We start from the raw sequence: 19,637 nt of genomic DNA, 5'->3' as shown, positions 1-19,637 counted from the left end.
TATGGTTGTGAAAAATGGCCTACACTGAAAGGGTTATACTCATGATGCTAACCATCCAAATTTATGGCTCCTACAAATAGGATGGCTGCGAAAAATGGGCCAAATTGAAAGGGTTGGGCTCATCGGACCGGCGTGATTTCTTTAGCATCATGCATACATATACATATGCATTCATAAATGGGGTAGACTATTGGGAAGTTAGAAGGCAGCATGAGCAGAGATCATCTTATAAACAATGAAATTGAGATCCATCTTCCATGTGAGGGAAGACAAGGAAGGTTAAACTAAGAATTAAGTCATTCAAAGCTGCCTGGTAGTCCCGATGAGATGTGAAATTAGGAATAGCAGATTAAGAACATTCTGTCATGTGCCACATAGATGTCATGGCCAAAAAGGCAGGAGATGGCTCAGGTAAGGAGGGTAAACATTGGTCAAGGATGAAGAGCCAAAAAGAGAATGAGAGGAAGACCTACAGCGACTTGGATCAAGGTGTTAAAAAGGGAAAAGAAGGCTCATTCACTTATCAGGAGAATGCCTTAGGAATGATTGGCAATAGATGAATGATTGGCAATAGATGAATAGAAAAGCCAACTCCAAATATCTAGGACAAGACTATGATGATGATGACTAGAACGAGGTTACAATGATGATGATGACCACATATAAAGGGAGGATCACTAGCAACCAGCTACATCATAGGGTTCAATGCAACTAATTGTATGTAGACAAATGAACAATTTGATCATCAATACAAACCTTTCGGTCAGTCCAGACACTACTCCATTTGCCACCGTGAAAATTTTGAATTTTTTGGATGATCCTAACGATTCAAACACAGGCATGTCATAATTGTCTGTTTTGAAAGCCACAAGCCAGATGGTTAGCATCCGCTATTGATTCTTTCCAGCATGTGACCACTCAATGGATGACTCTATTTAATGATTGGACCTATTATTTTATAGATATCTTCATTATCCATATTTTGCAAGCAATTGACCGGATGCTTAGGATTCGTCAGATCATTTGACTTCTGCAAGATGTCATATGAAGAATGAACCAGACCAAGTGGAAGTTCAGCATGATAATTGGACTGTCCACATATCAAAATGGAAATGTCTGCATAATAACCAGTTTTTTAAATAGCGGTAGCGTGATGCATAGCGCTCAGCCCTCTTTAGCGTGTAGCATACATACATAGCGTGTAGCATAAGCTACACAATACTTCTATTTTTTAATTTAAAAATAGGACAAATATAATAATTAGTGGAAAAAAGGAAAAGAAAAATATAAAAACGCCTAAAAGATGATTCATTTTATCAATTATAAGCATGTTCAAATGATTTATTAGTTATCATTTATCAAAAGCCAATCCACATTTATAAGCCAAATCAAATAATTATCACATCAACAATTTTCTAAGCAAACCACTTTAATTAATAATATCTAATTGAAGTCACAATTATGAAAAGAAATAAAAATCACACGGGTTAAAAGTATCAAGTACAATACAAGTGTCACATTCCTCAACATTAGATACAAAGAAAACATGAAAAAAGTAATATAAAAAATAAAATAGTAAAAAAATACATTGTAGCTTATGCTACATACGCTACGCGCTACGTAGCTATAGCATACGCTATAACCCCTGTAGCGTACGCTACAGGGGATTTACGCTATTTAGGACGCTACATAGCGCTACAGCCACGCTATGCTACGTAGCGTACACTATGGGCGCTATTTGAAACACTGATAATAACCTATGATGCAACTGGTTTCTTGTTATCATTTTCCACATATATGTATGCACATATACTAATGCCCAGTGATTCTTGCAAAAGACATTACCAGCAGTACCTGAAGTCCTAATTTCTGAGGGTCGAGCAGGAGTGTCAGCATATGGATTAGCAGCCTCCCCATCTGTGACAGCATCCACACATTCAGTGTCATTGCTATAGGAAGAAAGAGAAAGGAACATATCCCTGAATGCAGGCTCACTAAAGCAGCTCTTTCCAGATTCTTCAAACTTCTGATATCTTGCTAATGCTCGTTTTACAAAGGCTAGGACAACACGCTTGTTAATTTTGTTGCTCCCACCCTTGCCACCAGAGGCATTAGGACCCCGACAAGCCTGTTAAAAAGTAAAACTGTTTTACTCCCCGTGATGAATCAAATTAACCATCAAGATGGCAGCACATCTACAAGAACATGCTAAGGAGCATTATACAAGTAACGTGATGCAGTAAATGAGAACTTCTTATCCATATTTTAAGCAAGACAGATCATCATTAAATTAAGAAAGTTAAAGCAGACATGTGCAACAGTATCGAACACTAAACAACAATAACCTTCACACAGAAGAAAGGAAATTCAAAATATGTAGGAAACTAGCTTGCATGAAGATCAGATCATAGAGAGTTTTAACATCATATTGTAATGATTATCAGTTTCAACTCGCATTCTCATCACAAAACAACATGATAGACTTCCTACCATGGCTAGAAAAGTCATTAAGTTGACCGTGCTATGCGGATTTAATAAATAAACAGTCCCAACCCAGGATCAAAACCTCAACAAGATCCCGTTCCAATCCTGTACCCAAAACACAAACTAGGGCAAAGATCGGCTAAAAGATCAAAGGACACTACACTGTTTTAATAAACGATTATGTCTCGGGCATATGGTAACCTTGTCGGCTTCCCTTGATACACGACATGCGGGGTGAATCAGGCTATCTTGAAAGGAAAAAGGCCATATCAACCTGTATCAGCACCAATATAGGGCTGATACAGCCCTAAAGCTCTTATTTTGAAAATAGACTGTTTGGTAAAGCTCTAATTGTACCAGTTATCAAATGTGATCGCGTATGCGAATATGCGATCGCATATTCATAAGGAAATGGCATATGCGACCAGTAAGCATATGCAATTGCATATTCCAAATATGTGAGCATATGCAATCGGATATAGCATATGCGATTGCATTTGTGCCAACGGTCAGAAATCTGACCATTGGAATTTTTTTACTTTTTTGCAAAACAACGACTTCTTGCCTATAAAAAGGCATTCAAATCCCCCCATTTGCAACTTCCATTCACTCCAATACTCTCGTTTACTCATACTTTCAAATCTCTCTTACATTAACCTACTTTCAAGTTTCGTCTTTCAACTCTCAGGCAGGTTCCAACTTCCAAGGCTCCAACTTTCCTACTTTCAACTTTCAATCAAGATTCAAGAAGCAAGAATGCATTGAAGATTCTACAAGACTACAACTACATTCCTATCTCATTCAAGTTTCAACTCTCTCATTCTACATTTATCTCTTTCTAGTTTCTACATTTCTATCTCTCTTACATTCACTCTCTAGATAGTTACATCCATTCATCCTAAATAGTTACATTGTCTCTCTCTCTCTCTAAATTCTACATTCTCTAATCTCTACAATCTACATAGACTACATTCATTATACTCTCTCTCTCTCTCTCTCTCTCTCTCTCTCTCTCTCTCTCTCTCTCTCTCTCTCTCTCTCTCTGCATTCTAATCTTCATTCTAATAATTTCTCTCTACATTCTACATTCTCTAGTCTACATTCATTAATTTTACATTCTACATTCTAATCTTTCATTATATACATTTTTCTCTCTCTACAATCTACATTCATTAATTTTACATTCTACACTCATTGTTCAACTACAAGAGTCAAGACATTTTTACAACTTCCAACTACAAGATTCAACTTTCAAGAATCAAGAGTTTAAGATTCAACTTGAAAAATCTACATTCTACAAGACTACAACTACAAGATTGAAGACTTTAGATTCAAACTTCTTTATGTAACTCTCTCTCTCTCTCTCTCTCTCTCTCTCTCTTCATTCCATACATCTTCTCTCTCTCTCTCTCTCTCTCTCTCTCTCTCTCTCTCTCTCTCTCTACATTCTACATTATAATCTTCATTCCATACATTTCTATCTCTTTCTCTACATTCCACATTCTCTAGTCTACATTCATTCATTTTAAATTCTACATTCATTCTACATTCTAATCATTCATAATATACAGTTTTATCTCTCTCTCTCTACAATTTACATTCATTCATCTTACATTCTACACTCATCACACAACTACAAGATTCAAGACATTTTTACCACTTACAAGTTACAACTACACGATTTAAATTTCAAGAATTAAGAGTTCAAGACCCTAACTTGAACGATCTACATTCTATAATACTACAACTACAAGATTCAAGACAAGATTGAAGACTTTAGATTCAAACTTGTTTTTATGTAATTGTGTATTTGTGTTTGTATAATTGTGTATCTCTCTCTCTCTCTCTCTCTCTCTCTCTCTCTCTCTAGTCTCTTCTACAACTATAAGTGTAACTCTAACTCCATCTCTCTCTCTGATGGGGACATCGGAGGACCTACTCGGATGTACCAGAGACGAAAGCGACCACCCACATCAGTGCAGCATTTTTTGTGGATGGGAGATGATTTCAAGATGGGGCCTGCCAGGCCATTCTGAAGACCCCACATGCATTGGACGTGCATCAGGAAGACCCCACCTTGGGATGGTACATATTGGTTGCTTAGGAGATCATTTTAGTCATAAGATTTTTATTTCTTGTCGATCCGACCGTTGGATCTTGTCGATCAGGCCATCAGGCCACCAAATCTTTTAGAACTAGGCCCCTTGGACTATGATCCTGCTTTTTTATGGTTTTTGTAATTTTTAGGAGTTATTTGATGGTTAAGATTGATAATATATGTTTTAGTTTTCTTATTTTGGATAATGAGCCACTTTACTTGAGTGAGTTCCAACCCTAATAGAGATTTGAGAAGAAAAGAGAGAGAGAGAGAGAGAGAAGCTCTCTTATGTGAAGGAATTTTCCTCATTGTTTTCTAGAGTTTTTAAAATAAAATAAAATTTTTAAAAAAAAAAAAAAAAAAAAAAAACCTCCCTTCCAATTAAATTGTGGAATGGTAGAAGCATGTTTGGTAGTGGATTCTCAAGGTATTCTTCATCTTGCATCCTTCCTCTCTCTTCTTCAAAAGGTATTCTTCTTCTCGTCTTCCCCTTTTCCCTTCCATTACAACCTTCTAAACCCTAAATCTTCAATTTCTTATTTTCCCCGATTTTAAAAACCCTAATTCCAAAATTCTCAATTCCCATGAGCCCTAATTTTCCTAATTTCAGATTTTCCCCTTTCCTAACCGTAATCATAAAACCTACAAATAAGTCCATTGAGTGTAGAACGTGCATATACTAAATTGGAAGTTCTATCCTTCCATCGGTCCTAGTTTTAATTGATTTATGTGATTCTTAGCATGCGGGCATGTGATTTAGGTTAAATCATATTTTATTTCCTATTGTTTACTCTTAATTAATAGGTAGGTTAGCATCTTTTGTTAATTGAATTACTTTATGGACTCTTTTATACTCTCCACATTGCATGCTAGCATTAAATTATGTGTTCTGCATCAAATTTGGTATCAAAGCATAGGTTTAGCATAGGATTTTTGTGTTGCATCTAGGTTAGAGTCACATCTAGGGTTAGTAGAACATTCATTGCATATAGGATCATATTGCTGGTTTATTTTTTATTTTATTTTTTTGAGTATCATATTGCTGAATTTTCAGCTAGCGTTTCCACTTATACCATTGCTGAATTTTCAACATAGAAATCTCAGGGTATCACATTGTTGAATTTTCAATTTGGCACCCTCAGATTACTACCCTGCAGAATTTTCAACATAATATTTGAGGACAGTGGCTTGCTGAATTTTCTAGTTGGTGTGTCCAGCTTGATCTCTAGGTTAGTTTTATCATTGTCCTAGGACCTAGAGTTTCCCTTTCAGAGTTACCATGTGTATGCCCCCACTCATTCTGGATGTGGTTTTGGTCTACATCCCACTATGAATCTAGAGAAGATTGACGAGGCCCTTAACACTATCAACAACCGTCTAATGGCTATTGAAGCGCACAATAGGACCACCACAACTCAATTAACTGTGATCAATGCGCATGTCAATCGGCTTGAAGCCTCCCTTCAAGTAAACCCCGAGGCTCGGGAAGATGTCTCATCACAAGTAAGGGAACAAGTTGAGACTGTGCCACTTGCAATTATTAGCCGCTCCTTAAGCCAAATTGTAGAAAGTGATGATTGGCGCAAGGATTCAATTTTCCACACTTATACCAAGTGTGGTGGCAAAAACTGCAAGGTGATCATTGATAGTGGCAGTTGCATCAATGTGGTATCTGCTCGCACCGTGGACCGCTTAGGTATGCTAGTCGTTCCTCACCCTCAGCCCTATCAAGTCTCATAGGTTGATGCATCTTTAATTTTGGTTTCTCAGCGTTGTCCTATTCCCATCCAGTTTTGTTCCTACACGGACACGTTGTGGTGTGATATTTTGCATATGGATATAGGCCACATCATTTTGGGCAGGCCTTGGTTATATGACATAGACGCAACACTATTCGGTCACTCGAATACATGTTCGTTTCTATATGGAGGCAAAAGGATTGTCTTGAATTCACTCCCGCCGAAAAGCATCCCTAAAAAGGAGGACGTCAAGACATTTGGTCTTGAAGATGTGACGAAACTCCAGCTTAAGTCTCTTCCTATAGTTAATGTCAAAGAGTCTGAAAGAGAGACTGATTTGACGTTGTATGCATACCTGGCAAGTGAGGTCACACCTATGATTATTATGGAGATGCCACCTGAGGTTACACTCGGTGTTCGAAGTATCGGTATTGCTATAAGTTTCGCAAGCCAGGGATACAGAAACAATATCGATATTGCCAATAATATCACTGATAACCGGAAATGCAAGGAAACATGGGAAAAAACGGTGGAATTTTCAGCGAAACTTCAGGATATGTTAAAATGGACATATTTGCATATTTATAAATAAAAAGAATGCATACATAACAAGTTTCCATTTAATGGGGCCTTGAAAGTATGTGTTGTTGTTAGAAATCAATCCAACCATCCCATCCGGCCTATTTAACCATCCAACCTTCCATCCAAACATCCATCGATATTGCAAAATATTAACAACACATGATATTTCACCAAGAAATCATCAACAATTGGAAAGGAAACGAAAGATTGTGGTCTCAATATCGCGCATGTTGCGATATCGATAATATCAAGATATTATCAATGACAAATTGAACACTATATACAACCATGTGCCTATGAAAAAAAAAAAAAAATTTGAAATGAAAATTTATTATTAAAATACCATCGATACACTTACGATACACGCATTACTTAGAATTTTCATAGTTGAAAATATTGGCGATACATTGGCGATATTGATGCATTGGCAATACAAGCGACACCTAGAATTTACATAGTTGAAAATATTGGTGATTACATTAGCAATATTGATACGTTGGCAATACTTAGCGATACAATGCTAATACATGGAATTTCTAATACTACTAGTGTTATCGGTATCGCTACCAGTATTATTAGTATCGCTGAGCTAGAAATAAAGATAATATCAGAGATATTTCGAACACTGGTTACACCCAAGGTTAGTGTAGAGTTACTATCTGAGGTGAGTCCAGTATTGGAGGTGTCCAATGTTGTTATTCCAAAGGACATACCGAATGAGCTTACACCCGTGTGAAACATTCACACATTGACTCTACCAAACCTTCATCATGATCAAATGAGTCCTGGGGAGGAGGTGGATTTGGAAAGACAAGTAGATGAGCCTAGAACCCCTTATAGATTGCATACCCATGTCTGTGTTCCATAGGCCTTCAGAGTCTGCACACGCATCTACACAACATATGCATGACTTGCATGTGGAGATGACTCACGCCATAAGTTAAAAGAGTTTGTTATGGGTGATGAAGTCATGATTAAAATACATCCAAAAATGTTTCCACAAAGAACCATACAAAAATTACAGGCCCGTAACACTGGACCATATAAAATCTTTAAAGACTGTGTTCGAATGTTTACTTGATAGGTCTTCCACCTAATATGGGTATTAAATGTGGAAGATCTTGTACCGTTTCATGGGCATTCCCCTAACCCTCACATGAACTTTAATGATGATGCCCGAACCTGTCCCAAAACCCATGGCCATTACCTGACCCCTCTTCTCAACCTTTACCATCCGTACCATCCATACCTATAAAAAGAGGAGAGATGGATGATATCTTAGATGAAGAAGCGGTTTCCACACAACATGGCGGTTACCAGGAGTACCTTGTCAAGGGGAAGGGCAGACCAAAATCAGACAGTACGTGGATCACAAAGGCAAAACTTCAATGCCGAGACCTGGATCTCCTCGAGCATCGCTACAGCTTTATTTCGCCAGAGGCGAAATCTCCTCAGCCGAGGGGAATTTATAGGGACATCAGAGGACCTACTCGGATGTACCAGAGACGGAGGCGACCACCTGCATCAGTGCAGCTTTCTTTGTGGATGGAAGACGAGTTCCAGATGAGGCCCGCCAGGCCATTTTGACGACCCCACATGCATTGGACGTGCATCAGAAAGACCCCACCTTGGGATATGCATGTTGGTTGCATAAGAGATCATTTTAGTCATAGAATTTCTATTTCTTGTCGATCCGACCATTGGATCGTGTCGATCAGGCCATCGGGCCAGCAAATCTTTTAGATCTAGGCCCCTTGGACTATGATCTTGCTTTTTTATGGTTTTTGCAATTTTTAGGAGTTATTTGATGGTTGAGATTGATAATATATGTTTTAGTTCTCTTATTTTGGATGATGGGCCACTTTACTTGAGTGAGTGGCATAGTTGTAATTATGCTGGATTTTAATTCCGAATTTTTTATTATAAAAGCATAGGGAGGGTGGAGTTCCAACCCTAGTAGAGATTTGAGGAGTAAAAAAAAAAGCTCTTATGTGAAGAAATTTTCCTCATTGTTTTCTAGGGTTTAAAAATAAAATAAAAAATAAAAAATAAAAAACCTCCCTTCCAATTAAATTGTGGAATGGTAGAAGCTTGTTTGGTAGTGGATTCCCAAGGTATTCTTCATCTTACATCCTTCCTCCCTCTTCTTCGATAGGTATTCTTCTTCTCGTCTTCCCCTTTTCCTTTCCATTACAACCTTCTAAACCATAAATCTTCAATTTCTTATTTTCTCCAATTTTAAAAACCCTAATTTCAAAATTCTCAATTCCCATGAGCCCTAATTTTCCTAATTTCATATTTTTCCCTTTCCTAACCCTAATCATAAAACCTACAAATCTGTCCATTGAGTGTGGAACGTGTCTATGCTAAATTGGAAATTCTATCCTTCCATTGGTCCTAGTTTTAATTGATTTATGTGATTTCTTATCATGCGAGCATGTCATTTAGGTTAAATCATATTTTATTTCCTATTGTTTACTCTTAATTAATTGGTAGGTTAGCATCTTTTGTTAATTGAATTACTTTATAGACTCTTTCATAATCTTCACATTGCATGCCAGCATTAAATCATGTGTCCTGCATCACTCATCCTAAGAAAAATGTTGTTTATTGTGTTCCTTTTCAACAAGATGAGAAAAAACTAGTAGGGAAAGATCTCAAAAGTCATCAATTGGCATAATAGAACGATATGCCCAATCAGCATCTCTCTCTCTCTCAATCCCCCTTCTTCTCTTCTACTACTAAGTGTGTGACATGCTCCCTCTCTCCCTCCCATCTCATTTATTCTATACTCTTTAGCCATTTACATCTTAAAACTTAGAACATCAATACACCATGTCTTCTTCTTCCCAATCTTCTTCTTTGAAATCCAAGTCGAATGACCCGAGTTAGAAGTACAGGCACTATCATAGTGCTACGGAAAACACTCACATAGCATGTGACTTATGTGTGAGTTCCGATGGCATTGTACGGCACAAGCAACACCTTGTACATACACTAAGGTCAAATGCAAGAGCATGTGACAAAATTACTCTAGAAATTCGAATGAAAATCGTGGAGTATATGGAAAAACAAACAAGAAATAAATGCAATAGTGCCCTACTTTGAGAGAAATAAATTTGATGACATAAATGTAGTTGTAGTGGACGAGATTGAAGACTTTAGATTCAAAGTTTTTTCATATAATTGTGTAACTCTCTCTCTCTCTCTCTCTCTCTACAAGTATAAGTGTAACTCTAACTCCCTCTCTCTTTTTCTTATCTCTCCCTTTCTTCTCTTTCACTAATCACTACTAGCATGTGTAACTCTCTCTCGCTCTCTCTCCTGGTCTCCCCCTTTCTTCTCTTTTATTACTAGTGTAAGTGTGTAACACTCTCCCTCTCCCTCTCATTTATTCTATACTATTTAGTTTTTACATCTTAGAACTTAGAACACCAATACACCATGTCTTCTTCTTCCCAATCTTCTTCTTTGAAACCCAAACGAAACACCCAGGTTGGAAGCAATCTTTTAAATAGTGGTAGCGTGTAGCGTAAATAGCATAGCGTGTGCCACACGATATTTCTACATGATATTCTATTTTTATTTTTTTTTTAAAAAAAAAAAGGGAAAACACGATAAATAATAAGAAAAAAGGCCGAAAAATATATAAATGCCTAAAAGATTATTCATTTTTTTAAGTATAAGCATGTTCAAAAAAGTTATTAATTATAACATATCAAAAGCCAATCCGGATATATAAAGTTATAAACCAAATCAAAGAATTATTACATCAACAACTTTCTAATAACAACTAAAATTGAAACTAAAAATAACAACTCGCGAATATGAAAAAAGAAATAAAAAAAACCCATAGGTTAAGACTTAAGGGTATTAATTACAATACAGATTTCATCAATACATTCAAAACCCTTTTTCTTTTAAGTTTAGTTTTAAAGGTTTTTTAATGTATGAGTTTCACACCAACTTTAAAAAAGGCTCACCACCATTTTAAGTGAGAGTATAAATAAATAAATAAAAAGGGTTAGATTTTAACCTTACATTTTAAGTTTTTCATGATGTGATGTGAGTTTTACATTATTATTAACAAACAAAGCTAAAAACAAAACAAACCAAAAATTGTAGCGTATGCTACAAATGCTACAAACACCACAAACAATGTATAGTTGTAGCATACACTACGACCCCTGTAGCGTACTACGACCCCTGTAGCATACGCTACAGGGGATTTATGCTATTTAGCTACTCTACGTAATGCTACGACTAAGCTACGCTACGAGAGTTATTTGAAACACTGGTTGGAAGTACAGGCACAATCATAATGCTACAGAAAAAACTCACATAGTATATGACTTATGTGGGTATGTGAGTTCCATGGCACAAGCAACACCTTGTACAAATACCAAGGTCAAATGCAAGAGCATGTGACAAAATTACTCCAAAAATCCGAAGGAAAATCATGAAGTATATGGATAAAACAAATAAGAAAGAAATGCGATAGTACCTTAGCTCAAGAGGAATTTATGAAACAAGAAATGTAAGAGGATATTAATGTGGTTGATACAGAGTATACCAAATGAGGAAGAAAGCTTTGGCCCCAGTTCCTGCATCTCTATGGTTTGATGATCATTATATGGGGTCCGGATCAAGTACGTGGCCATGTTGGAAGACCCAACATGCATGTTTATGCATCTTTGAGGGCCCCGCACTGAGAAGATGCATGTGGGCTGCACATAGGAGATGATTTGACACATCTAGACAGTTGGATTCACTCGATACACTTGTTGGACCGTTGGATCGTGACTGTGGACCATCTTGATCATGGACCATTAGACACGATGGAATCATTGGATGGCTTAGTTTAGTTGTTTATTTATTTTAGGAATTTTAGTTTATTTTATGTTTTAATTGAAATAAGGGGGTGTTTTGAACATTTCTTAACAATAAACACCCCAAATATGCTATGGGCGTGTGAATGCCCTAAGGTTATTATGCATTAAATAAATAAATAAATAATCTCTTTTTATTTTAGCAAAGAAAACCTCATGTTATTGGAGTGTGTGAAGCCATGGAGTGATTCCATCTTATTTCTCTCTTTTCTCTTCTTTCAAGGTATTATTTTCACTTTTCTCTCTAAATCCCTCAATCTCTCTCTATTTCTCTCTATTCCATTATTTTCCTTTTGTTTCCTTCAAAACCCTTCCCCATCATCTCCAAAACCGGCCTAAACCTAAACCTACCCTAACCGTGCAACCATACCGATCCCCACCCTTGACCATACAATTCGTACGGTTGTCCGTACAATCAACCAATCCCCATTTCTCTCCCTCTTTCATCTTTCATCCTTTCCTGTTAACTTCCCCTTAAATCCCATAACCCTAAGCCTAAAACCCTAACCTAGAACCTACATTCCCAAAACCTAGCTTACCCAATCCTAAAACCCTAATCCAATTCCCAAATTCCTAGTTCCTAAATTAATCCTAACCTACCAAACCCTACTAGGACAAGTGATTCCCTTTGAATTAAGATTAATCCCCATGCTAGATGGAAGTTCTACCTTCCATAGGTCCTAATTGATTAATATCTTCTAAAGATCTCATTGTGGGAAGTTCTTCTTTTTTTTCTCTTTTGTGACAGCAATCCACCAGGTTTTTGTTTTTTTTTTTTTTTTTTTTTTTTTTACTTTTTTCCTTTCTGTGGCAATCTACTAGGGTTTTGGTAAGATTGGGGTTTAGGGTTAGGTAAATTAGAAAATTTTGAAATCTAGGGAATGGGAGTTGGGGTTTTTTGAAAACTGGGGCTGGATGAAGAAAGTTGAGAATTGCTGTCTTAAAGGTTAAGGATTAGGGAATTTGAAATTGGAAAAAGAATTGGGGTTTTGCTACGTGTCGTAGGGTTTAGCAATTCTGATCCCCTCTTTAGCAAAGTTGTTAGCAATACATTTACACTCCTCTCGACATAAGCAAACAAAATGTTTGTCCTTCAAGCTAAATCCCGTATTTCATCAAACATAACAGGCAGTCTCCAGTCCACGGCTTGATGAGGGTTTTATATATTTAAGTATTTCTAATTGTTCTGAATTTCTAAATTAGGATACAAAAAGGTTCTTTTGGTTATTTGAAAACTAAATCTAATGTAGGAGCTTTTGTGTAAAACTCTCACAAAGCGAGACATCACATGGTTCTGAATAACGGTACAGAAGGGAGTATTGGCCAAGCCAAAAACCAATACATTACAGGCATATCATATTTGTATCAGCCTATATAGGTCCATATCGGTCAAAACTTTTAAGCCAAATAATTAGCGTAAAAAAATTCAGGACAATGGGGAAAAGATAAATTCAAGAATCAATAATTTCCTTCTTTTTTTCCTTGTGTTTTTTGCATCTGTATATAATGGTGTATCAGACCATTCTTTGATAAGAATGTTGTCCGTCGACTTGACCCACTAAAAGTAAATCAAATGGGCACTTAACTAAACACTAATCAAGCTTTATTTTGTGGATTAAGGCCCATTAAAAAAATTAATAATAACTATAAGACAATGGAAACGTGAAAAAGAGTAATAGTCTACCCTTTCTTGCAACTTTTCCTGTAATGGTTCAAGAGTAATAGTCTACCCTTTCTTGCAACTTTTCCTGTAATAGTTCATCCAGCATTTATTCGTCAAATCGGGTGCAACCCGGTTATCAAGTCAATGAGATCTTGATATCCAAATTGAAAAAGAAATGAACAAGTGCACACTCACAAGAAATATTGGAGTAGAGAGAGAGAGAGAGACTTTTTTAATTTTCAAACTTCCTCTCTTATAAATACTTAATTAAATCCCCTCAACTATTAGACTGATTTTCAAATGAATCTAATTGATTTCAAATTAATATAATCTACCTGTGATAGCAACATGCCGAAAAATGTAAAAGCAAATCTAGGAAATCATCATCATCTAAACCATGTCCCAATTAATTGGGGTTGGTTACATGAATCCTATTGCCCCATTCCACTCTATCAAGGGACACACCTTCAATTAGACCATAGGTCATCAAGTCTTTTTCACTACCTCCATCCATGTCCTTTTAGGCCTTTCCTGCACCCTTTTAGAGCCTTCAACTTGTGTTAGCTCACTCCTAAGTCCAACTGGCTCAATTCTTGGTTTCCATTGCACATGACCGGACCATTTAATTATACATTCCCTTATCTTATTACCTATTGGTCCTACTCCTAAGTTCTTTCGAATGCATTCATTTCTAATTTTATCCTTCCTCCTCTTACTAGTCATCCATCTCAACATCCTCATTTCCGCTACACTTAATCCTATGAATAGGTTTGTTCCTTAACTACCCAACATTATGTCCCATAATTTCCCTTTCAGTTTTAGTGGTACATAAAAATCACATAAAACTCCAAAGACGCATCTCCATTTCTTCCACCCAACTTGAATTCTATGGGCAACGTCCTTGTCAATCTCTCCACTCATGATTTTTTTTTTTTTTCCTTTTTTGAAAGGCTCCACTCTCATGAATTATTGACCCGAGGTATCGAACATGGTCATTTTAGCAAACTTCTTGGTTAGCAATCTAAACTAATTCCTTGTTTTCAATCCTATTGTTATTAAAATTGCACTTTGTATACTCTATTTTTGTCCGACTAATTTCAGATTCTTTATATTCTAAAGCACCCCTCCATTAACCTACCTTTATGTTTATGCCCTCCCTCGTCTTGTCAATCAAAACCATGTCATTCGCAAACAACAAATACCATGGAATCTCTTCAACAAACCTCGTTAACTTGTTCATAACTAATGCGAAAAGGTAGGGGCTCAGTGCCAACCCCTGGTACAAGCCTGCAGTAATTGGAACTCACCAACTCTCCACCAATGGTCCTCACATTTGTTACCGCTCCCTCTTACATATCCTTAATCAACTCAATATATCATCTTGAAACTCGTGGTTTTCCAACACCCACCAGATTAACTCTCTTGGGACCCTATCAAATGCTTTCTTATGCTTTCTCTAAGTCAATAAAGATTACGTGGAGATCGATCCTCCTCTCCTAATATTTCCCCATCAATTGTCTAAGTAGGAAAAAAGCATTAATGGTAGACCTCCCAGGAATAAAACCAAGTTGATTTTCTAATGCATTCATCTCATGCATTAGTCTTTGCTCAATCACCCTCTCCCATAGTCTCCTTTATTATTATAAATAGGTACTGATGGTACTTTTCCTCCATTCGTCTAGCATTTTTTTTCTACCTTACAATCTTTGTTGAAAGGAAATCTAGGAAATAATTCTCAAAATCTTTAATCGCATCTTCAAATCAGCCCCAATATCTTCCAAAATAGTAAATTGCAGTTTCTGACATTTACACCCTAAATCTAGTAAGAAATGACTGAAAATCAGCAGATGCCAGGCCCTGCGGGCCTACATCATATTCCCACTGAAATCTTTGTTTTTATTCCCAAAATAACGTAGATCTTATCTAAAATTACTTTTTAAGCTTCCTCCATATAGTTGAAATTAAAAGAGAGAGAGAGAGAGAGATATTTCAAAAAAAAAAAAAAAAAAATCCAATATGGTTGTATTGGGCCCATATCACGATATGGTCGTATTTTGTATCATCCAATACGACATAAATATTCTGATCCAAGAGACATCAACCAGCATCTGCTGCACATTGATAAATCACAAATTGTTCTACATACTGATTATCCAGTTTTAAATAGACGTAGTGTGTAGCTTATGTTGCGCATGAAAATACCTTGAGTCGCATATGCCACATGACCTGACATAAGCTACATGCTACATAGCATATTCTAATGCTATAGCTACATAGCCTATGCTAAAACAACAACAATAACAACAACAAAACAAAAACAAAAACAAAAAAAACAACAAAAAAAAAACAAAAAAAAAACTTCTAGTGATTCATAACATTCCACTATTTCTCACTAAAAATTAGTTAGTGTATTCAGTGAATTTAGTTAAATAGAGCAAGAATATAAAATCAACATATTGCTATCTTTTATCATTATATTTACTCTTTTCCCTATTCTTCCCATCAATATACATCATTCGCTATTTAAAACATTGCTTGGCAGACGCGATTAAATTACATGGAATGAAATTTTTGCAATGCACAACAACATGACTGTGGAGTATTTTTATTCCAATTGCAAAAAAATAGTTTAATGAAACACAGCAGATATAATCGAAACATTGAACACCCATCAGCCTAGAGTTGAAAGCTTCCTTAGTGCATTGTTTACCATCCAAAGAAACATATCAAACCATTGATAAACAGGAAGTGTTTTGGACAATAGAGAGTTACCATATACTTGTCATAAGCCATCCCAATAAGTTTGTCCAATGCCAGACGTTCAATGCCCCTATACAACCATAAATTTTTAACAGAAGTAGTTATGCATGAAAAACACGAATCCAGCAAAGAAGTAAAGAGTGCAAATTAAGCACGTGCAAAAATTTAAAGAAGAAATAGGATCATTTTGTTACCTCTCTTGAACTTCTCTTGCCTCCAAAACTGCCTTCTCTAGTTTGACTAGCATGCTTTTCTTCTGCATAACCTGTAAGATGAACAAAATAATAAACCATGTCACAAAAAGTAGTGATGTGTTTCTTTTCTAGAACTATAAAAATACTATCAAGAAAAATGCTGCAGTAAATGCAAATTGATCAGATTCTTTCTTCAGTTAATAGTCCAGATCACCATAATCTGGAAATAGATACTGGTGCCATGTCAGAGGTGCAGCAAAAAAAAAAAAAAAAAAAAAAGGAGGCTTAGAAAGACCAAAACAGTGTGAAATCCATATAGACAGCATAAATTGTATGATAAAATATGTTAGACTATCTATAAACATAACATATTGGGCATAAGAATGGGTTTGTAATATATGCATATACATCTGAGTGTAGACACACGCACATGAGACATGCTAACATCCCTACCTTTATGGAGATGTTAGCCATGTTTCCAAAGATTTAATTTACATGTAGGACAGCCGAACATCGTTCCAGACTGCCAATTCATTGGTATTGCTAGAGGCAAGCCATGGTGCAAAAAGTTATGCTGACTGGATGATCCTAACCCTTGAACATTGGCCCCTTTTTTTTGCAAGTGTCCTTTATTTACAAGCCACATCTCAGATAGAAACCAGCAAGAAACCAAGTGCTTCTCTTTGTAATCAATAAATATCCAAAGCAAAGCCTACCAAATAAATCAATTGCACCAATTTGTTTCCCCACTTGATCTTGATTGTTTCATTTCATGCAATTTACCAGCACCCACCCACAGACAACCCCGCACACACATAAACACACACAAAATGTTCCCATAAGGTCACCCTCAGCGTAACTCACACCAAGGTCAAGCACTGCAGGCCCCACCGTGATGTATATTTGGTGTGTAAACCATCTGGTTGCTCCCCTCTTAAAAAGGGAATGTCCCAAAAAGCAGCCATATACAAAACTTCGGTGGGCCACACCATCTGGAACAGTACAAATTTATGCCTAAAACAGCTAAATCACTTCGTCGGACCCACTTGAGTTTTGGAATGGTCTGAAATTTGGTGGAACCCCTAATTTACAGTAGCCTAGCGCCGCCACCAATGTATTAACAAATGGTTACTTAGTGGTAATGGTGGGAGCCATTACGCATTACGCAGCTGTAACGCGCGTTCCAGAAAAACTAGCCTGTAATGGCCATTATTGGGCCGATATAATTTATTACTTAAAAAATAAATAAATAAATAAACATTATAGCCATGACAGCCATTATGGCCCGTATCATAGCGGTCATAATGGTGCCCGTCACCATTAATTGTGGTAGAATATGTATACACCTCATATATATGCGCCTGTCTATGTGTGTGCGAACGTGTGAGAAATGCTCATATCCAACCGGTTGGATGATAAGTTACTATCCTTTTATGCAGTTAGCCCCAAATAAAAAACAACAAACAACCACCCAAAAAAACCCCACATCCATGTAGGGCGCATCTAATGAGTGGATTGGTATGATTTTAGGGGTATTTTATTTTCATGGTGGGTAAACTTGCTGGTCTCCCATGAACATTATAGCCACAACGGCCATTACAGCCCATATGGTAACAGCCATTACAGTGCCCGTCACCACTAATTGTGGTGGTATATGTATCATGTGAGGCACCTCATATATATATATATATATATATATATATATATATATATATATATATGCATGTGCATGTGAGAAATGCTCATATCCAACTGGTTCCTTTTGTGGTTAGCCTCAAATGAAAACAATAAGCCACCACCCAAAAACCTCCACATTCACATAGGGCACATCTAAGGGGTGGATTGGTATGATTTTGGGGGTGCCTCATTTTCATGGCTGGTCTCCCTCCCTCCCTCCTTCCCTACCCATGCATGCACGTGTGTGTGGTGTGAGTGAGTGAGCAAGCCATTGTGAATCATATACATTTGGATGTTAATAACTGTATCTTGCATAAGCTTGAAATATGAACTGCTATTATTACACAGATGCAGATTGATCCACAACTCATGTACTTCTTCCATCCCCAAAAGTGTCCACACTCAGTGACTCCACCACACATCTGAAAATTGAATATAGCAGAATCAGGAAGAGCAGATTCTCTGGACCCAAATCATTGGGTATCGGTATTAGGATCTGTTACAGTCATGAGACTGCCCATGTTGGCAAGTATTCAATCAAAATTTAAAAACCCTAACAGAACCAGAGGTACAGACTTGGAGAAAGGAATCTCATATCCATACCCCTCATCCAAGAATATCCAAATATCCAACTCAGATAATCCAGTTTTTTGAAGGGTATGAGTATCATTGCAATATACCCTTCAAAAATTTTGGCATATACAACCCTCCCTCTTGGCCATCCAAGACAACTCCCTTCCCTTTTCCTATCACATCTCAGGCCTATCATGCCATGCTGGAACATGTTTGGAGTGACATGAGCTTTGTTGCACATGTACACTTAGCAGAGCTCACAGAAACGAGTTCCCGATACAAAGCTGGGAGCGCGAAGCCCCTTCCTTGGCTAGAGAAATAAAGCAAGGTTATGAATATCAGCAGACAAGTTAAACAAAACGTTAGCCCTGCGGCCAAAGACCTAAGATCCTGAAAAACCAAAAACAAAGGCCAAGAGGGGGGAAAACTCCCCCGAGAACCAGCTAAGGAATGTTGTGGCAACCTGACAACTGAAATCAGTATGTCATGATCTCGGTTGGAGATGAGAGATAAAGATTTCTTGAGTGCCAGAACAGCAATGAGGAGCGCAACTGACACGAGAAGGGCTGGAGAAAGCCAGGAATGTTGACCCATGCTAGTCACATAGAATCCTTGCCCAGGGGCCTCGTGTTGCAAATTGGGGCTGACGGAAGTTTTAATGCACATTCCACACCAAGAAAAATCCCTCCAGCTGCCAGAGCAGACATATCCAAGAAAACGTTTTGATTTAGGGGCCAACTAGAGATATTTAGCTTGACTCTGCTACAAGATGCTGAATCGAAGATTTGACGCCTTAGAATGTTCTCTAATGGAAAGGGGGAGTCCAGAAGACCTTACCTCTGGGCATGAGCTGCACACAGTCCCAAGTCCCAACTCTGTCAATTAGAAGATGATGGGGGATTCTTCTGCACACTTGCATATGAGACACATCTGTTTGGCATGTTGTAACCACGCTTCTTGAGCTGGTCAATAGTGAAA

The 19,637-nt window shown here is 37.2% G+C and overlaps 1 protein-coding gene across 4 annotated transcripts in view; it reads right to left on the bottom strand.

Annotated features, from left to right (window-relative positions):
* LOC131253351 (uncharacterized) overlaps nucleotides 1-19,637 on the bottom strand; it is a 54,226-nt gene that overhangs the window by 2,500 nt on the left and 32,089 nt on the right. For 3 of the 4 annotated variants that reach the window (XM_058254318.1, XM_058254320.1, XM_058254322.1), the window contains 3 exons: nucleotides 16,410-16,480; nucleotides 16,228-16,285; nucleotides 1,846-2,128 (listed from right to left, as the gene is read on the bottom strand). In XM_058254318.1, coding sequence (XP_058110301.1) covers nucleotides 1,846-2,128; nucleotides 16,228-16,285; nucleotides 16,410-16,480 — 412 coding nt within the window. The remainder of the gene's footprint in view (nucleotides 1-1,845; nucleotides 2,129-16,227; nucleotides 16,286-16,409; nucleotides 16,481-19,637) is intronic. The other variant, XM_058254321.1, reaches the window with a different exon arrangement.

Source organism: Magnolia sinica, chromosome 8 (genome assembly GCF_029962835.1).
Source record: "Magnolia sinica isolate HGM2019 chromosome 8, MsV1, whole genome shotgun sequence".
Taxonomy (NCBI): Eukaryota; Viridiplantae; Streptophyta; class Magnoliopsida; order Magnoliales; family Magnoliaceae; genus Magnolia; species Magnolia sinica.
This window is presented reverse-complemented; position numbering and strand designations above follow the sequence as displayed.